We start from the raw sequence: 18,609 nt of genomic DNA, 5'->3' as shown, positions 1-18,609 counted from the left end.
AAGGGAAATTTCTCCTAATGCCTTTTGTGTTTCGAGAGACTTGAACAATCAAAGGTTTAAATTATAGGGGGTTTCCCAACATGTTTTTTTTGCAGGGGGGGGTTGTTTTTTGGCCGGGGTTTTTGAAACGAACTAAATGATTTCTCATATGTGACCACAAAGTGCTTGTTCTGGTCAGATGACCAGACAACATGCTTTTGCTATGAGACTATGCTTTTGTCTTGAGTCATAAAGTCCATTTTTGGCTGCAAATTGAGATTTTGAATTCCATACGTTTTTTACATGTCTCATTTTTTAAATATATATTTACTTACTTTCTAGTACATTTAAATCATTAGAAATGCGATGTCTGTTTTTTTTTATTAAAAGTTTGATGCATCAGCAGTTATGAAGTTGAAAATGTACATTCATTGAGTTTTTGAAAGGCTTCACTATCAAATATCCTTGGGATTAGAAATGATGATCGGTTACATTTCTTGATGTGGATATATTGGCTTACTGTGATTATAGGGTTATATGTATGCTGCTTTGTGGCCACACACACACACAGTAGTGCAATTATGTGCCATTCTAGGGAGGAAGAGTTGCCAGGTTGTGGTGTGCTTGCCAGTTTATGCCCCGTTCTTAAGCTAACTGTAGATGCCATGTTGAGCAACTTTCCTAGGTTTGTGACCATCTGCTTAAAACAGGATGTAATGAGTGTATGTAAACAAATAGTTTGTTTGCTTACCTTTTGTTTACAGAACTGAGATGTGGCACAAACAAGGACTATATCTTTCAGGAATAGCCATGTTAAAGTCCCCGTGATCTGGAGGTTGCGATCGTTTTTACTTCCATATTTTGACACTTTTCCGAGTGAAATGGAATTTCGAATGAGAAAAATAGTGGACGTGGCCTTCATCATTCTCTGCGATTTGATGTATAAAAACTGCTGTTGCATTTTGAAATGGAACTGGCAGCAGACTTGACAGTTGAAGGGGAGGAGTCAACAGATGCTCTGCCCAAGTCGTCTAACATACGTCATTTAAGATGGATACTCATTACAGGAAGGAAGTGCATTTTCAGATTTTAACTGAAGTTATGAGGACACACAAATTTTAAAGCGAGAATGACCCACATTGATAAGCTATTTACAATAAACACTGCAATATTTAATGAAAAAATAGGCATTGTAATTTTTTATTTCACTGGGACTTTAATTGATTCTGTCATGTTATTGTAACTCAATCACATGTTGGTACCAGCCAACACATTCCCCTAAAATCCACACAGAATGTGAATAAGACCAAAAAAAGGTATGTCATGACCAATTTGTGATCACAGAAAACCGTTACACTCTGCGAGTTCGTCTCTATTAGAGCAAAGCTGCATAAACTACATATCAGGCATTAAATGTAACACATCTCATTTGTGCATTAATTGCTCTCATGTTAAATAAAGTTAAAGTTTAATTAATTAAAGCAAATGAGTATACCTTGCCTGTACATGCTGTCATTGTCTCGTCTCCCGTCGGATGCACTGCTGCAATGATGGACCTGCACGCAATTCTCTAAACGACCACAAGATGGCGGAGCTTATCGGTGAATCCGATATTAGAAAACAGATACCCGATGATGGGAAAATACTTAAATATCTGGAAAATTATCAGGGAAACGATGTATCTGTCGATCTCTAAATCAGTGCTTCATTTTTACTCTCATGACTTATGACTTTGCTGGTGGTTTGGAGGTAAAACAAAGAAGAACTCCAGCCACTGTCCCTCCTCCCCCATCCAACACTGGCAGCAGGTGCTCAGGCGCCTTGGCCGAGTCGAGTGTCACTTTCTCGAGCCCAGTATCGCCGCTCCCCCTCCGTCTTCGTTGTGGGTGTTGATTGAGCAGCTTCGCCGGCATGGATAGACAGAACTTGTAGTGTGTGGGTTGTTTAGATTGACTTTTCATGTGTGCCTGTCAGCCACTGACTCTTCATCACGCCACATTGTGTTTTTATGGTCAGAATGATGCCTTGTGTACCCCAACCCTCCCCCCTTTCCTCTTGTCTAAGGATGTTGTTTACATCTTGCAGCGTGCCTCGCACACAAGGTGGAGGAGGGTGTGTGTGCATGAATGCATGAGCACGCGCTTGAGTGCCTGAAGCAGAGTCGTGCTGTCATTGAGAACTACTCATGGTGTCACGCTGACTTTGAGCTCCGCTGCTCGCAGCTTTCTAGTACTCCATCACCTTCGGCTCAATGGCAGAGCAAGAATGAAGTCATCGTTTCGCTGGTAGTCTTTTAGAGCTGAAGAAAATAACTAACAAAAGCTCCTATCAGCGTTAACTGTAAATGTTGTCTTGGACTATTATACAGTACCTGAATCGAGGCTTGTTTTCCTTTTTGGTTTTGTGATGCTTGAATTAAAGGGATAGTTCACCCAAAAATGAAAATTCTGTCATCATTTACTCACCCTCAGATTGTTACAAACCTGTATACATTTCTTTATGATAAACACAAAGTAAGATATTTGGAAGAATGTCAGTAACCAAACAGATCAGTGGTGGCCAAGAACTGTTTGGTTACAAGTATTCTTTCATATATCTTCCTTAGTGTTCATCATAACAAAGAAATCTATATAGGTTTGGATAGGGCTGCACGATAATTTATTGCGATACCACTAAATCCTATTGAAATCAAGCTGGCTGCGACATGCAATGTCAATATTTTTTTTATTAATGTGTAGCTTGTCCGTGAAGTACGGCTCTGGGATCAGTAGGAAATGCTGCTCGATCTAAAAGCAGTGCGAGTTTGAGTCGCTTATAACGTGCATTTAAAAAAGCAACACCCGTCAAACATGATCATTATAAATATACTTTATTATCATAAAAATACCTGATGAGGCTTGAGTAACAGTGATAAAAAGATGTCCATAGGCATTTCCTAGATTCTAGAATGTGTTATGGTCTTCTTCTGCAGTGCGTATTTGGAGTTTCCGCACGAGTGCGCCCTCTGGCTTTTGGATGCAGCAGCATTTTCCCGTACTTCACTCAAAAGCTGTGCATAAATCACATGATATTTATCGTCGGTTTATCGTGACAGCCCTAGGTTTGGAACATACTACATACTACTACTTTGGAAACAACTAGTAAATGATGACAGATTTTTCATTTTTGGAGTATCCCTTTAAGATAAATATGGAGAGCAGTGATCATCTGATGACACAGATTGCCGTTTAATTTGGTCTGCACTGCTGAATTTTGTCTCCATCATATGTTGAAATAAAAGCTGAATGGGGATTTGTTTGTAATGTAATTTTTTGGGGGGTTGTGAATCGAAAATCAATTCCAATTTGGAATCGGAATCGAAAGGCTAGGAATCGGATCGGAATCGAAAGGAATAGGAATCGGATACTTGAGATTAAAATTTGAATTCCTCTTATCAATTCCTGTGTGCATATTTTCAGAAAAGTACATGCGTTGCATGATCTGCTGATATCTCAATAAAAGCCCTTATGAAAATTATCAATATTTTTTACTATAGTAAGCATAGTTTAGCTATAGAATTTTCATCAAAGCACAGGAATCACAAATTAACCATAGTTGCATTATAGTAACTGCAGTTTAACCATGATGTAGTTCAACTATGATAATACAAATTGTAATAAATCAGAAAAGGTGTGTTTCTATGTGTAAATATACACAAAACGCTGCTCATAAATATATATATATATATTTTTTTTTTTTTGCAAACAAGTCAATAAGCAGGCTAAATGACCATACAGGTTGATATCTAAATGTTTTACTTCAACTGTGGAATCGAAACTGGGAATCGATAAGAATCGAAATCGATAAGCAGAATCGGAATTGGAATCGGAATCGATAAAATTGAAACGATTCCCAACCCTAGTTGTATGTAGGGCTGTGCCGTTAAACGATATCATATCGAATCGCGATAGAATGTATTTCAAAAACGATGATAAGCTATTGGCATTTTGACTCGATATGGATTAATCTAACAGTCTAACAGAACGCAGAAATAAACACAACAACAGTCAGTCAGCGTGCAGCTTTTATCATGCGCGTCAAAGTACAAAGTCCATCTCATACTGCACTCGGCAAAAAAAACTCAACATGAGGAGGAAAACATTACTGGAAGCGGTAACAAAGGTGAAACTAACCTCGAGTTGTCATCACGCGGTTTATCAAGTGTCTTATTTTTTTTCCGCAATCGCCGGTTAAACAAAACAAACTTGAGGTGCAATTGCAAGCGAGTTACTTCGAAACTCAAGCACAAACGTTTTTATATCCATCGTTAACATATCTGCTAACATGAGCTGGTGCTTATGAAACAAACCAGCGCTGCCTTGTACAGATTAGAGATGTAATGAAGTGAGTTTGTGTGCACATTAAAATATTGAACCTTGTATGTAAGATGCTTGCATGATTAAAGAAATGTACTATAGTTTATGTGAGATGTCTTTTTTGAAAGATTAAGGTTCACTGAATGCATTGAATGAATCCCACTACTCGAGCAAGACTTTATTGCAGCGTTATGTATGTGTGCAGGTGCTGAGCCAATAGCGTTCGAATGTACACAGTAACGGAGCCCTTTCATTGGTTGAATGTACTGAATGAAAACTCCCTTTACTTAACAATTGAGTCAATTGAGTCAAAATGAGACTGAATGAACTGGTACATGTTGTTTATGGCCTAATATCCTCTGTGTTGCAACAGTGCATTAATTTAATTTAATTTTAACTGGTTAAAGGTTAACGTTTGTTAATAAACTGTATTTAAAATAGATTATTTTAAATACAGTTTTTTAATTAAATATATATATCGAAATAAATATTGTTATCGATCAATATAGAAAAAAACTATTGAGTTTACTTTTTTGCCATATCGCCCAGCCCTAGTTGTATGTGTGCAGTCTCTGATAGCATCTGTTCTACAAACAAGACCGAAGGGATTAAGATGCAGCCCCAGTTGCTGCTATAAATATAAAATATGAAATAAACCCCCTTCCCCCTCAAGGCTTGAAAATCAACACAATAGGCTGTTTAAGGAACTTGCAGGCATTAATCATCTTTTGAGAGGTAGGGCCCCAGTGCATAGTGGAATTTTGTCAGATCTTACTGTAATGGAAGCCCATTTAATTTCTGTAGCAAATAATAGTAAGTATAGTTTAATGTACCAAACTATAAGCCGTTACAGTGATTTCGTGAGAATAGACATGACCAGTTAGTTGAGGTACTGGTTTTCTTTTTTTCACATGTTGATATGCTCCTGTCTTCAAGTAAACTTTGCTTTAAAGGTCCAGTGTATGAAATGTAGTGGCATGTAGTGGTGAGGTTACGAATTGCAGGCAACGGCCCACCCCTCCCCCTTTTGAAGCACTCAAGTGGCTGATACAAGACTAAGATGTCATCACGTTTTTGCTTCTTTGCCAAAGGAGATAACGTATTTACGAAACATGCTCTGTAGAGCAGTTAGGGCTACTGTAGAAACAACATGGTGAATTCCATGTAAGGGGACCTGCGGTGTATGTAGATTAGAGCTGAAGATCTTTGCCCGAACCCGACGGACCCGACGTGACCCGACGGTTTCGGTCGGGTTCGGGCTTGGGCCGGGCTTGCGCGGTAAATGAGCGGTCATGTGATGCGTTCCGATTAGCGCGAGAAAGATGCGAAAATGGATGCTGAGGAGGTGAAACGGAGGCTTGCCTCTGGCGATTACGTTTTGGTTGCACCAGCAACTAAAGCAAAGTCTGAGGTGAGGAAAAGTTTTGACCATGTGCATAATGAGAATAATGAGCCAGTGGGATATGTGATATGTTACGATGTTACAGAGGACTTATTTATTTCTTTGTTACAACTTCCAAGTGGCCTATAGCCTACGTTAGTCATTAATAAATTATGTTAAAACATGTATAAATGATGCATTCTTGACAAAAAGCTGTGTGCGTGCGCACATTTGAATAGCCTAATGTCGGGCTGTAAACGGGTTCGGGCTTTTAAAAAGCTGTCAATCAAAATGTACTTGTCGGGCTCGGGTCGAATTCTGTCGGGCTCTGACCCTGTCGGGCCTAACTTTTAAGACCCGATTACAGCTCTAATGTAGATAGAAATAGTTCATTCTAAAGTAACCAAAACATAACACTTCATTATCTAAGGTCTATACACCTCCAAAGATATAGTTATGTATGTTATATTGCATTTCTGTCGATAGATCCTCCAAAAAATGACACACAGCACCTTTAACTTTGGCTTCTACACCCACAAAAGTAGAGTATGCCTTCTACTAGTGTGTATCTTTGTCAGTACAACTGAATTCACACCAAGGATACTTCAAAGACTGTGACACTTTTATCACAACATAAAATGTAGTGCACCCAGCTGCAAAGCAGCCTGTAATTACAGTAATCATCTGTACTGTAAGCCTGCTTAAAAATCTGATAAATGTAGGAAATGTGGCAGACTTGAAGGGTTACCTAAAATATTGTGACAGAATTGGATCAGGAAGGCGAGAGCCCAAATGGCCCATGTAATCAACATTCCTCCCTGTACCCCTTATGTCAGGTATGAGATAAGCACAGGGCTATCACACACAGAGCTTTATAAAATCCCATCGTGGGACGTCTGCAAAGCTTAGCCTGCTTGATTGACCGAGGTGGAGCAGTTGTCAAGCGATACGGCCATTGCAACAGATGTCCTGACAATGAGATCAGTGCTGATGTCATGCAGCCTAGCAACAACAGCTGCTAAGGATACCTGAGTAGAAATGACTCTGAGGGAACTGGTCATCTCAGCGAGAAGTGGCATCAATAGACAGCACAGATGTTTTTGTCACTTTTTGTAAAAGCATAGTTCACCCAAAATATTTCACCATTTAATCACCCTCATGTCATTCTGAACCTGTGTCAGGTTTCATAACCTATATTGCATTCTTCTTCTGCAGAACACATAAGAAGATATTTTGAAGGACATTGGTAACCAAATAACACTGGCATCCATTGTCTTTTTATAAACAAAACTATTTCTCAAAAAAAAAAAACTTTCTCAAACTATCTTCCTTTGTGTTCCACAGAAAAAAAGAGTAATTTACAGGTTTCGAATGACATGGGAGTGAATAAATGACATAAATGATTATTTTTGGGTGAATTGTCCCTTTCAGTTAATCTATTTATACTACTGTACTACTGAAAAGTTCATGTGTAAGGGTAATTTATTTTTTTGTGCAGCCAAATCTTACACAGTAGACTGTTTGCAAAGATTTCTTTGGTTGCTAACTGTAGACAAACAGTGTCATGTATTGCTGGATGTTGTTATTATGCCTGATGTACTTAAGGATTATAATGCATTTGTATTATGTGGGTCATGTTATAGTTTTGTCAGGTGTTGTTTTGAACAGATAGAGGTAAAGTAATGGTTTAAACCAGGGGTCACTAACTAGCGGACTCCGGTCCGAATGCGGACCGCGAGATGCATCCGTCCGGACCTCAAAGACTTTTGACATAATAAAAAAAAGGACGCCTAACATTATTTTCTAATGCAATCAAATTTATACCAGGCACATCAAGGTCCGCTCAGTAGCAGTTTGGGTCCTACGGAGCCACGGACAGTTAACATATGCGCACTGTCGCTACGTTCAGACGTCGATGAGTGAAGAGAGCCGAGACAGACTCGCTGCACAGCGCGCAGACAGATGTAACTGTCAGTGACTGAAAAACATTGTCCTTTTCAAAAGTTAGAAAAGTTGACGCCGAAAACCATGTTTTCCGAGATGAATGGCTCGAGAGATTTGCATTTATTCTTCCTGCATCGACATGCACGAGACCGGTTTGTCTCATTTGCTCGGAGTCTGTTGCGGTTGTCAAAAGTGGAAACCTTAAACGGCATTATGAAATTAGACATAGACACTTTGAAGAAACTTACCCGCAGCAGTCCGAGGTAAGGACACGGACATATATTAGCTCAAAGCCCAGTAGGAGCGATCTACACGGGTCCTCCCTCACTCACTTACCGCCCAACAACCAGCATATGAATGTTCACTAAGAATACAGCGGATCTTAGGAAAACATAAAAAGTCCTTTTCTGATGGGAAAAAAGTAAAAGAGTGCATGGAGGCTTCTGTGAAACACTTTTAGAAGGAAAATAAAGACATGAACTAAAATAAAATATTAAACAAACCCCCCTTTCAGCTGCAACAGCCACAAGATGAGCTGAAATGTTATCAGAGGATGTTATATCTGCTATTTGTTAATCTCATTTCAGCAAAAACAACACTTTAGTTTTCTTTTAAAGTTATTAATGTTAAAATGAATGTACTGTATGTTCAGTGCAGGTTTAGAGATTAGGGCAACATTTCACTCTTGAACTGCAACCGACCGTTAGGTCTGGTATGGTTTCAAACTGAGAATCACTAACATTATGAGTGGTCTCCTGGCTCAGCGTTTTCTCATTTATGGGAGTGTAACAAAAAAGTGAGTCATATCACACATAAAGACAGATTTATACCTCAGGGGCATTTATTTTGGAAAATTACCCATAAGATTACATTGCATACACTGACCTATATTGTAAAGTTAATTGAATCTTTTTTCTTTCTATAGGAAGAATTTGGTGGCTTTGATCCAGTCAATGAAAGCAGAACAATACAAAGCCCAGGAAGGACGTCAATAGGTGAAGTACCTTTTACTTGATCTTTAATTCCATGTCTTAATTTTCTTATGTGTTCTCCAGTATCGCTAAATGTGACGTGGAATTGCCATATTTTAAATTGTACTTTCTTTTCTACATTGCTCTTTTGCCATGTAACTGTTTATGAGGGGTATAGAAAAAAGATCTTGATTTGTATCTGCAAGTTTCTAATATTTCAGGCTTTAAATAATGCTTTTGTTTTTTGTCAGGTCCTGTCACACCAGAAAAGAAGCCCAGAGGACGTCCTCCGAGGGCTCTGGCTACACAGAGAGTTGGCCCTAGTGTTGAGACAACCTCTTTGCCTGTCACCACAGTTCCTACAGAGAAGGTTAAACGACCACCAGGGAGACCCCCTGGCTCTGGAGAGAAAAGAAGAGGCCGCCCACCTGCTTCTGCCAGCCAGAGAAGCTGGCAACAGAGCAGCCATGTACTGCCTGAAGATGGTAGGGATGCAGCACAGGAATGCATCTCCAGCCCCACATGTCGCAAGGACACAGCAGAGGATGAAGATGAGGAGAAAAGGCAAACTCTGCTTGGGTCTGGGCAGCATCAGGGATCTGAGGCAAAGCTTCACAAAATCAGCCGGGGATCCAAGGTGACCAAACTGAAAAGACTTCAGGATGTCAAACTGAGCCCACTGAAGTCTAGGCTAAAGGCCATTGGGGGAAAAGGTATCCCAGTTCCTGTCGGGCAAAAAAGGAAACGTGGCAGACCGCCTTCTGCTGAGCGCCTCAAAGCTGAGGCCGCTGCTCAGGCTGCTATTGCCTCCTCGCTCCATGAGTTGTCCTCTACAGTGCCTGGGACTGCCAAACATAAAGCCTTCAGGGTTCGTCAGGTACAAGATTTAGGTCCCAGCACACCACACGATATCAAGCTCAGGGCTTCTTATCCTGCTGATGAACGCACTAGCCCAGGTCCCCACGTCTCACCCCCAGCAGTCAACCCAGTAACACCTTCTAAACTTGGGAGGCCCTTAGGGTTACGTCAGAGCCCTCGTCATATCAAGCCTGTGCGTGTTGTCCCTTCCTCCAAACGCACTGATGCCACTATTGCAAAGCAGCTTCTACAACGGGCCAAGAAGGGAGCTCAGAAAAAGAAACTCTTGGAGAAAGAGGCTATAGGCACCCAGGGATCTGGAAGTCTTGAGGGTGGCAGGCACAGGAGGCGAACACAGCTAACGAATATCAGGCAGTTTATCATGCCTGTTGTGAGCACAGTGTCCTTGCGCATCATCAAGACTCCAAAGCGCTTCATTGATGAGGCCAGTTTCAGCACTCCACCGCCACACACAAAAATTGCACGATTGGACTCTGCCTCGGCACCCCAACCGGTAACGTCATCCTCCCCCGCCCTTGTTTCCACAACACCGGTCACGAGTGGAGCTGCTGCCACACCAGGGGCAAGGCCTGCTGTTGATTCTCTCCCACCCCCACCACCTCCTGTCTCGACCACGAGTGCCACCACGGTAGCGGTGACTCTCCTCAACAGCAGCTGCAACAACAGCGCTAGCAATGGACGTTTCAGTAGCAGTGCGGCCTCCTGTGGCTCCAGTGCTGTTTCTCAGCATTCCTCTCAGCTCTCCTCTGGTGAGTCATCTCGATCCAGCAGTCCAAGCCTTGACGACTCTTCCTGTGACTCGCAGGCCTCCGAGGGCACCCAGGCCCTCTCTGAAGAACCCGATCATTCCCCTGCCTTTCAGGGAGAGGCGAAGATGAGCATGCACCACGCCTCACACCCACCATCACCACCATCTGAGCCAGAGCCAGACCATGTAGTGTTGGCACGCAGCAGGCGGGGTCGCAGAGGTCAAAGTCACAGGAGGGGGTCTTTAGTGGCACGTGGTAGAGGTATTCTGGTTAGTGGAAGGAAACAGGCTATTATCAGCCCAGCCACAGGGGTTTTGATGTCAACACAGCCCGGATCTCAACAAGCCTCTTCCACAGCATCTTCTTCCTCTTCCCCCCCACCACCTCCTCTTCTCAGCCCTCCTCAGCCTCCCCAAGCAGCTCCAGCCAATACATCTGAGCATCACTCCCACTCTTCATGGATGCTGCCGCATTCAGTTGCCCCCTTCCTGCCCACCTCCCTCTCCAGCGCTCACGATAAACGTCGCTCCATATTACGTGAGCCCACTTTTCGCTGGACGTCTCTGTCATGTGCCGAAAGTAAGTACTTCTCCTCTGCGAAGTACGCAAAGGAGGGCCTTATTCGCAAGCCCACATTTGACAACTTTCGTCCTCCGCCGCTCACTGCTGAAGATGTGGGACTCATTCCTCCAGGGCCTAGCGGAGGTGGCATTGCACCTGGTGTATTCCCTGCACCAGGCAGTGCAACTGGCTCCAGTACCAGGCTCTTCTCCCCCCTGCATCATCACCACCAGCAACCTTCGTCTCGCTTTGATACACCACTCAAAAAGCACAGCCCTCTACTACGCCCCGCACTCTTCACTCCGAGTGCGGCTCATTCCCGCATCTTTGAGTCAGTCACCCTCCCATCCTCATCAGGCAGCAGTCCTGGCTCCCTGTCCCCACTTCAAGTCTCGCCAACATCAAGCAAAAAGAGAAAGGGGTCTAGGTTCTCCCGTGGACAACCCAGGTCACCCTCACACTCCATGACTACCAGGAGCAGTCAGTCAGGAGTTCAGACAGGGAAATCCCCCTCTGAACAATCCGTGTTGAGCAGTTCTGTTCCCATAAGCGTGACTGGCAATTCTAGCCCGTTGCCTGGAGTCAGTCCGCTTGTTGCTAGTGCCTTAAATCAAGCTTTCAGCAGCTTTCCATCAGGCTCCATTGGCCTGACTGGGGTTGCGGCTGGGAGACGAGCAGCCGGGGGTCTCGGTGTAAGCAGGGGTTCTGCTTCATCCTCACAGATATTCTCACTTTTTACACCCAATGCTCAAACTTCTGGAAAGGCAGGAAGAGAACGCAGTGCCTCTGGTACAAGAGACACGGGTCCAAGGGAGAAGGACAGGGAAGCAGAGAAGGCTAGGGAACGTGAAAAAGAAAACAAGAGAGATGGAAGGAAAGATTGGGAAAGGAGAGGGAGGAGCCTTTCATCAGAGGTTTCCCCCAGTTCTACATCTAGCCTCTTTGTGGTGGAGGAGAGGGATGTTGAAGAGTCTCTTACCCAGAAAAAAACACCTGGTCGTAAGAAATCAGTCATGGTCGATTCTGGTGCAGAGGCCTCCCCGACTGAGTCTGCATCAATGCAGTCAATTGGGGCCTTGCCATCCAAGGGTCGTCTTCCAAAAAAAGGCAGACCTTCTGAGAAAAGTATTGAAACGGAGGGTGTAGAGAGGGAGAAGGACAAGGAAAGGTTGAGTGCTCCTACCCAGGCGGGGCAGATGAGAAAAACACCTGTAACCACATCACTAACATGGAGTCCAAGTACAGACAGGCGTGTTGTAAAACTGCTGAGAAAGGCTAAAGCACAGCTCAATAAGATAGAGAAGAGAGAGTTACAACCGGGTGATCTGCCAAAATTGCAGGTATGTTCTTCTGATAGCAGTTTATGGTTTTTACTTCTAGATTTGGAAAAGCTATACAAAGTATAATTTCCAATTGTTTCTTTTTTAGGGTCAGGAGAGTGACTCCTCAGAGACGTCAGTCCATGGCCCACGCATAAAGCATGTGTGTCGTCGTGCAGCTGTAGCTCTGGGTCGCAACCGTGCTGTGTTCCCAGATGATATGCCTACCCTTAGTGCCTTGCCATGGGAGGAGAGAGAAAAGATCTTGTCTTCCATGGGAAATGATGGTGAGAAAACAGCTTTGAGAAATTTTGTATGATTTGCATTATAAGTGTTATTGGACTTAATTTGTTGATGATCAACTTCATTAGACAAATCGTCAGTTGCGGGGTCAGAGGAGGCAGAGCCATCCACACCTCCCATTAAGCCAGTAACAAGGCAAAAAACAGTCCAGGAGGCCCCTCCCAGGAAGGGTCGGCGCTCTCGACGCTGCGGGCAGTGTCCAGGCTGCCAGGTCCCGAATGACTGTGGGGTCTGCACTAACTGCTTGGATAAGCCCAAATTTGGGGGACGCAACATTAAAAAACAATGTTGCAAGTGAGTGTAAAATTGATATTTGTTAGCACTACTGTGGTTTTAGGTTTTACGCCATTAAAGTATCATTTCCAGAAAGCTTTGACATGTATGTTTGTTTTGTCACAGAGTAAGAAAATGTCAGAACTTGCAGTGGATGCCGTCAAAGTTTATTCAGAAGCAGGCAAAAGGTGATTTTTTTTAAGGAATATTCCTTTAAAAACCAGAGGTGATCTCAGTTTTGCTGTAGTTCAGTTCTCATTCTCTTCTGCATTAACTACAGGTAAAAAAGATAAGAGGAGAAATAAATGGTCCGAAAAAAAGGATGCACATCACCATGTCAAATCGCAGTGTTCTGAAGCAAGCCCCAAACCAGCCTCTTCTCCAAAAGAAGACCCGCCCCGTAAGAAAAGTGAAACTCCACCGCCTTTCCAGGGAGAGGACAAACATAACCAGACGCAGCCTGCATCACCATCCTCACCATCTTCCTCCCCAAAGCACCCCCCGCTCTCTAGTCCTTCTGGCGATTCCAAGCATTCTCAGGCCCCTTCGAGCTCTGCTTCCAGGAAGGAACGGAAGCAGCAGGCCAGTCCATCAGCCACTTCTTTGCATGCTGCCCCATCATCGCCACCAGCACAATCCCAGCAGTCCTTGCAGCAGCAAAGCCAAGTGCCAGCAAAAAAGGAAGGCCTTTCAAATTCCCAAACCATTGAGCCCAAGAAATCTCAGCAGCAAAGTCAGCCCAGTTCTACTATAGACACAGGTTTGGAGAAGCCATATGACAGACTGTATGTATGATGTACCGTTTGTAAATCTGCTTATAAAACATAGTTTTTGTTTTAATATAATGTTATATTTTCGCATCAGAAGCAAAGCAAAAGAAACAGGCCACCCGATGTGTACAACCAACCAAGCCTAAACCAAAAGAGAAGGCAAGTTATTTTTGATTTTTTTAAATTGATTTTATGAACACTAACCCAGGGCTTTACGTTAACTTTTTTTGCACATAGCACTGGTGCTTCAGAGGTTTACAATTTTGTAGCACAGGCCAAACCGTTGTAGCACAAGTATAAAATGTCTGTAGTCATCTTTGAAGTGCAGGCCATCACATAAATAAGCAGGGAACTGACAAAGGACATTGTTACATACAGAAATAAATTAGGGCCATGATTGGGGTATATCAGTTTGCTAGATGGCCATCTGCCAAAACATAAAAAACAATTATATCAGTGCTCCAGACTGCGACCAAAACACATTTTGTGACCAGTTTTCAAGACAGCATGATTTTTTTTCACAAGTACTCGCACATGTACGACCTGCAAATTTGGAATTTCTTCCGGTTGTTATATCTTATAACGTGGAAAGACGAGTAGATCGTGAGCACACCAGTGTAGGCTGTGTGTGTGTGATAAGTCAACTGCGCGGGTCATGTGGCACTGATGTTTCCCGCTGCCATTGCGGATGCGCACAGTTCAGGTCATTTACAAGTTTTCACACACACACACAACGTGAGCGCATTAATACGATTCACTGTTTGCGTTCACTTTCTACGTCCGTCTCGCACACGAGTACAGTATGACATTCTACACACGCGTCGCGCAGCTTCCAAATCAAGCTTCCACTGCGGATAAGCATGAATGGACGAGCTCGACACATGTGCAGAATGTCATACTGTGGACTCGGCTGTCAACATTTGTCTTGGGAATGTGCTGTACGCGGACGGGATGTGCGGACGACCCGCCTGATGACGAAAATTGCATCATGCAGGGGAATCACGATGCCGGACCAACATCGTGATGGCTGTCAGCCATCGGCGATGGACGATGTCATCGTCTATCGGCCCAACCCTATTATCAATTTACTACAAGTAAATTATTTTTTCATTTTGTTCAAATTAATCAGACTTTTATTTTGGCGGGTTGTCGAGATGACGCCTTAAGTGTGTGTTTGACGGCAGCTTCTCAAATAGTGAAATGTTCGGAAAATAAATTTTTAGAGCAGCTCAGGAGATGAAGCTCTTGTGTTCATGTCCTCATACAGTGATATGCAGACAAATCCACGAGGGTCATGTGTGTTGTATGTTAAACTGTGCAACTCATACATGCGCAGAACAGGCAGATGACCAATTCCGCTTTCGTGATTCCTTCCACTTTTTCACACATCAAACAAATCATAAGGCTCTAGATATATGGACTCAATGCAGCCAGAAAACAAGTTTTAATCGCAAAAACTAAAATAAATAGCTATGTGCCATCAGTTAACCTCACATACCAACAAGCACAACGACAAACACACTTGACATTGCAATCAGCTCTGCCTAACTCAGTGCAAAACTGTATCGCATGCGTGCTACACTGGGAAATTTATTCTTTTCACAGACCGATTTTTTTCGTAGCATGTACAGCCCTGCACTAACCTAACTATTTTATAAATGCAATGTTTTTGTCTCCTGGACAGTTACCCACCAAACCAGACAGCAGTACTTTAAACTCCCAGAGCACTCCCTCGGCTGGGGGCACCACCAAGCAGAAAGCGCCCTACGATGGAGTGCATCGAATCAGAGTAGATTTCAAGGAGGATCATGACATTGAGAATGTCTGGGAGATGGGTGGGCTCAGCATTCTTACCTCCGTGCCAATCACCCCACGGGTGGTGTGCTTTCTTTGTGCCAGCAGCGGTAACACTGAGGTAGGCCTTCGCTTGTTTTTAAGTTGTGTATAAAGAAAATGCAAAACATGAGTGGAAATGTACTTACGGCTTGCTGTTTGTAGTTTGTTTTCTGTCAGGTGTGTTGTGAGCCTTTCCACCTTTTCTGCTTGGGAGAGACAGAGCGCCCCCATGAGGAACAGTGGGAGAACTGGTGCTGCCGCCGGTGTCGCTTTTGCCATGTTTGTGGCCGGAAGTATCAGAAAACCAAAGTAAGAGTTGTGTACACTTACATTTCTTGTGATCACTTTAGATTTTACAACCCTTTAAGTATATATATATATATATATATATATATATATATATATATATCGTTGCTGTCCTTCCAAAACCCTGAATGTCCAAATTTGCTGGTGTTCAGGAGGTGTTGGAAGAGGTGGAGCCTCCAGATTTAGGGGAAAGAGAAGTTTTTGACCAGTGTATTATGATACAAATTTATGTCATGATTCTCAAGTAGTTCTCTTCTTTTGTTCTGATAGTAGTGATGTGACCATCAGGGCCAAAAGGATATGATTCATTCTGCTGGAATGGTTAAAGAATAATGGACAGGCATAATTATTAAAGCATGAATTAGCTTGGATCTAAAACTTTTTCCCCTCATCTCAAAATTTGCTGCTACATTTTTAACAACATCCTGATAAATGTCCTCATTTGGTATGTGCCTTTTAAAAATATATCCGTATAAAAGGCAAACACGTGTCTGCTCTCTGGAGTTATCATTTCCTTTTTGTACACTATTACTTGCAAGTTGCAATGGAAAACAACTGTGAAGTTGAAAACCAAGATGTTTTTAAAAGCTTTATTCTTAACATCTTCTAGCAACTACTGGAGTGCGACAAGTGCCGAAACAGCTTTCACCCTGAGTGCCTGGGACCCAACCACCCTACCAGACCCACCAAGAAGAAGAGAGTCTGGGTACATACACACACACAGCCTCAGATGTCTGTAACATCTGTGGTGCTTTTGCGGCATTTGCCAATAATTATTTTCCCCTCTGCCACAGATTTGCACCAAATGTGTACGCTGTAAGAGTTGTGGGGCCACTAAACCAGGGAAAGCTTGGGATGCCCAGTGGTCACATGATTTCTCTCTGTGTCATGACTGTGCCAAACTCATAGCTAAAGGTCAGTATATATCACAGTTGTTTTTTATGGTATGTACACAGTAAATAGTGTACTCAATCATTTTTGTATCCCAGGCAACTTTTGCCCGCTCTGTAATAAGTGCTATGACGACGATGACTATGAAAGCAAACTGGTGAAGTGCAGGAAGTGTGATTGCTGTGTTCATGCCAAATGTGAACATTTAACCGGTAAGTTGTCTGTTTTAACTACATTTGAATTTCGTTGGCTTAGTCTGACTATACAATGTTTACCAACCAATGTGACAAAGCTAATTGCTTTGCTTTGGAGTTACAACCTACATACTTAAAAGCTTAATCTTTATCTTTTTTATTTAGATGACATGTATGAGCTCCTGTCGAACCTGCCTGAGAATGTTGCCTATACCTGCGTAAAATGCACTGAGCCCCATCACACTGAGTGGCGTGATGTCCTGGAGAAAGAGATTCAGAAATCCATGCGACAGGTTCTCACTGCCCTGCTCAACTCTCGCACATCCACACACCTGCTTCGTTATAGACAGGTGAGCTTCCACCTACAAGATTAGACCAAAGGAGGTTGTTACAGCCGTTTTACTGTATTTTTTGCTGATGCCTTCATCTTCGTCTCAGGCCGTTATGAAACCACCTGAGCTCAACCCAGAAACAGAAGAGAGACTTCCCTCACGCCGTTCCCCCGAGGGTCCTGACCCACCTGTGCTGACAGAGGTGTTGCCACCAAATGATTCACCTCTCGATTTGGAGTCCGTGGAGAAGAAAATGGATTCAGGATGCTATAAATCTCTTGTAAGAATATTTCATCGCCTCCCTATTGAATAGATACGTGGAGTAGCTTTTATGTTTCTATTCTTGCTGCTGTTTGAGCGTCTAATGCACTAAGGTTCAGATGCAGGTCACGTAGAACAGATTACCAGGTGTCATTTTCTGCTCTTATATTTCAGCTGGAGTTCAGTGATGACATTGTAAAAATCATCCAGACAGCCTTCAATTCGGATGGTGGTCAGATGGAGAGCAGAAAGGCCAACAGCATGATCAAGTCCTTCTTTATTCGGGTGAGTTAAAGATATTGGACGCAGTTTTTGACAGTGGAACATCTTGTCCACCTACTTTGTTGTTGCTAATGGTACTGTTTTTTGGTTACAGCAAATGGAGCGGGTTTTTCCATGGTTTGGAGTGAAGGAGTCCAAATTCTGGGAGACGCACAAAGTTGCTTCCAAGTAAGTCTTTACCCAGAAATTGATTTGCAATATTAATTTTGGCTTTAAACATTTCATTACATAATTTTAAATATCTTTTTAGGATGTAAAAGAAATTAATAAAGATGCAAAAAAGTAAGGCCAGTGATCGTAGTGAATAAAGTCTTAAAAATGCAAAGCTTACTGCCAGGTGTCTGTCTATTCTTTGCTCTCCTCTAGAGCAGAAATATCACCTTCCCATAGGGAATGAAGCCTGTATGGTCTAGTTCCATTGTTTGAGGTTGGCAGACAGTGTCACATTTCACATTGGTGCTTTGACAAGTCTTGCGGTTGGTTTGCCTGTTTGTAGACTTCATTTGTTGCCATGAATTATTAAGAACAGTTTTTTGTGCATGTGTACTGGACATGACTCGAGTAATCTTCAAAAAGAAATAACATGACTACTTTTTACAAGCTTTTAGGCTCTTTAGACTTTGTCACGCGGTTTTAAATACACTGTACTATACTCGTAATTCCAAGGCCTAATTGTTTCTCTCTAAATTAATGTGTAGATTATAGGGGTGTGGCACGACTGGTCTCGAAAGAACACAATATCCTCACGCAATTAATAGACAACGTGATTTTACATCCTGCAGAGCTACTTTCCCACCCATGTAAACGCGCTAACAGACGGGCTTCAGCATTCACGCATCTCTCTTCACGTGTCTGCAGCGGCTCGTGCATAAGCACTAGTATTAACGGCCGTTCGTGCTGCCAGCAGCACTTCAGGGGTGCGCAGCACGTGGCTGGACAGCAGCAGATTGTACCACAAGTACAATATAGCAATTGCAAGTAGGGCTGTCACGATTATTAAATAATCGTCTCATCGCGATTGTT

The 18,609-nt window shown here is 42.9% G+C and overlaps 1 protein-coding gene across 1 annotated transcript in view; it reads left to right on the top strand.

The window, feature by feature from the left end:
* kmt2a (lysine (K)-specific methyltransferase 2A) overlaps positions 1–18,609 on the top strand; it is a 37,686-nt gene that overhangs the window by 3,600 nt on the left and 15,477 nt on the right. The window contains exons 2-17 of the mRNA XM_057350370.1: positions 8,585–8,654; positions 8,882–12,159; positions 12,248–12,425; positions 12,510–12,735; positions 12,841–12,902; positions 12,995–13,474; positions 13,579–13,643; positions 15,169–15,399; positions 15,483–15,629; positions 16,237–16,332; positions 16,421–16,541; positions 16,616–16,729; positions 16,877–17,061; positions 17,150–17,323; positions 17,479–17,589; positions 17,681–17,754. Of these exons, the coding sequence (XP_057206353.1) occupies positions 8,585–8,654; positions 8,882–12,159; positions 12,248–12,425; positions 12,510–12,735; positions 12,841–12,902; positions 12,995–13,474; positions 13,579–13,643; positions 15,169–15,399; positions 15,483–15,629; positions 16,237–16,332; positions 16,421–16,541; positions 16,616–16,729; positions 16,877–17,061; positions 17,150–17,323; positions 17,479–17,589; positions 17,681–17,754 (5,612 nt within the window). The remainder of the gene's footprint in view (positions 1–8,584; positions 8,655–8,881; positions 12,160–12,247; positions 12,426–12,509; positions 12,736–12,840; positions 12,903–12,994; positions 13,475–13,578; positions 13,644–15,168; positions 15,400–15,482; positions 15,630–16,236; positions 16,333–16,420; positions 16,542–16,615; positions 16,730–16,876; positions 17,062–17,149; positions 17,324–17,478; positions 17,590–17,680; positions 17,755–18,609) is intronic.

This window comes from Triplophysa rosa, linkage group LG14 (genome assembly GCF_024868665.1).
Source record: "Triplophysa rosa linkage group LG14, Trosa_1v2, whole genome shotgun sequence".
Lineage (NCBI taxonomy): Eukaryota > Metazoa > Chordata > Actinopteri > Cypriniformes > Nemacheilidae > Triplophysa > Triplophysa rosa.
Note: the sequence above shows the minus strand (reverse complement) of the source record. Positions and strands in the feature narration are given on the sequence as shown.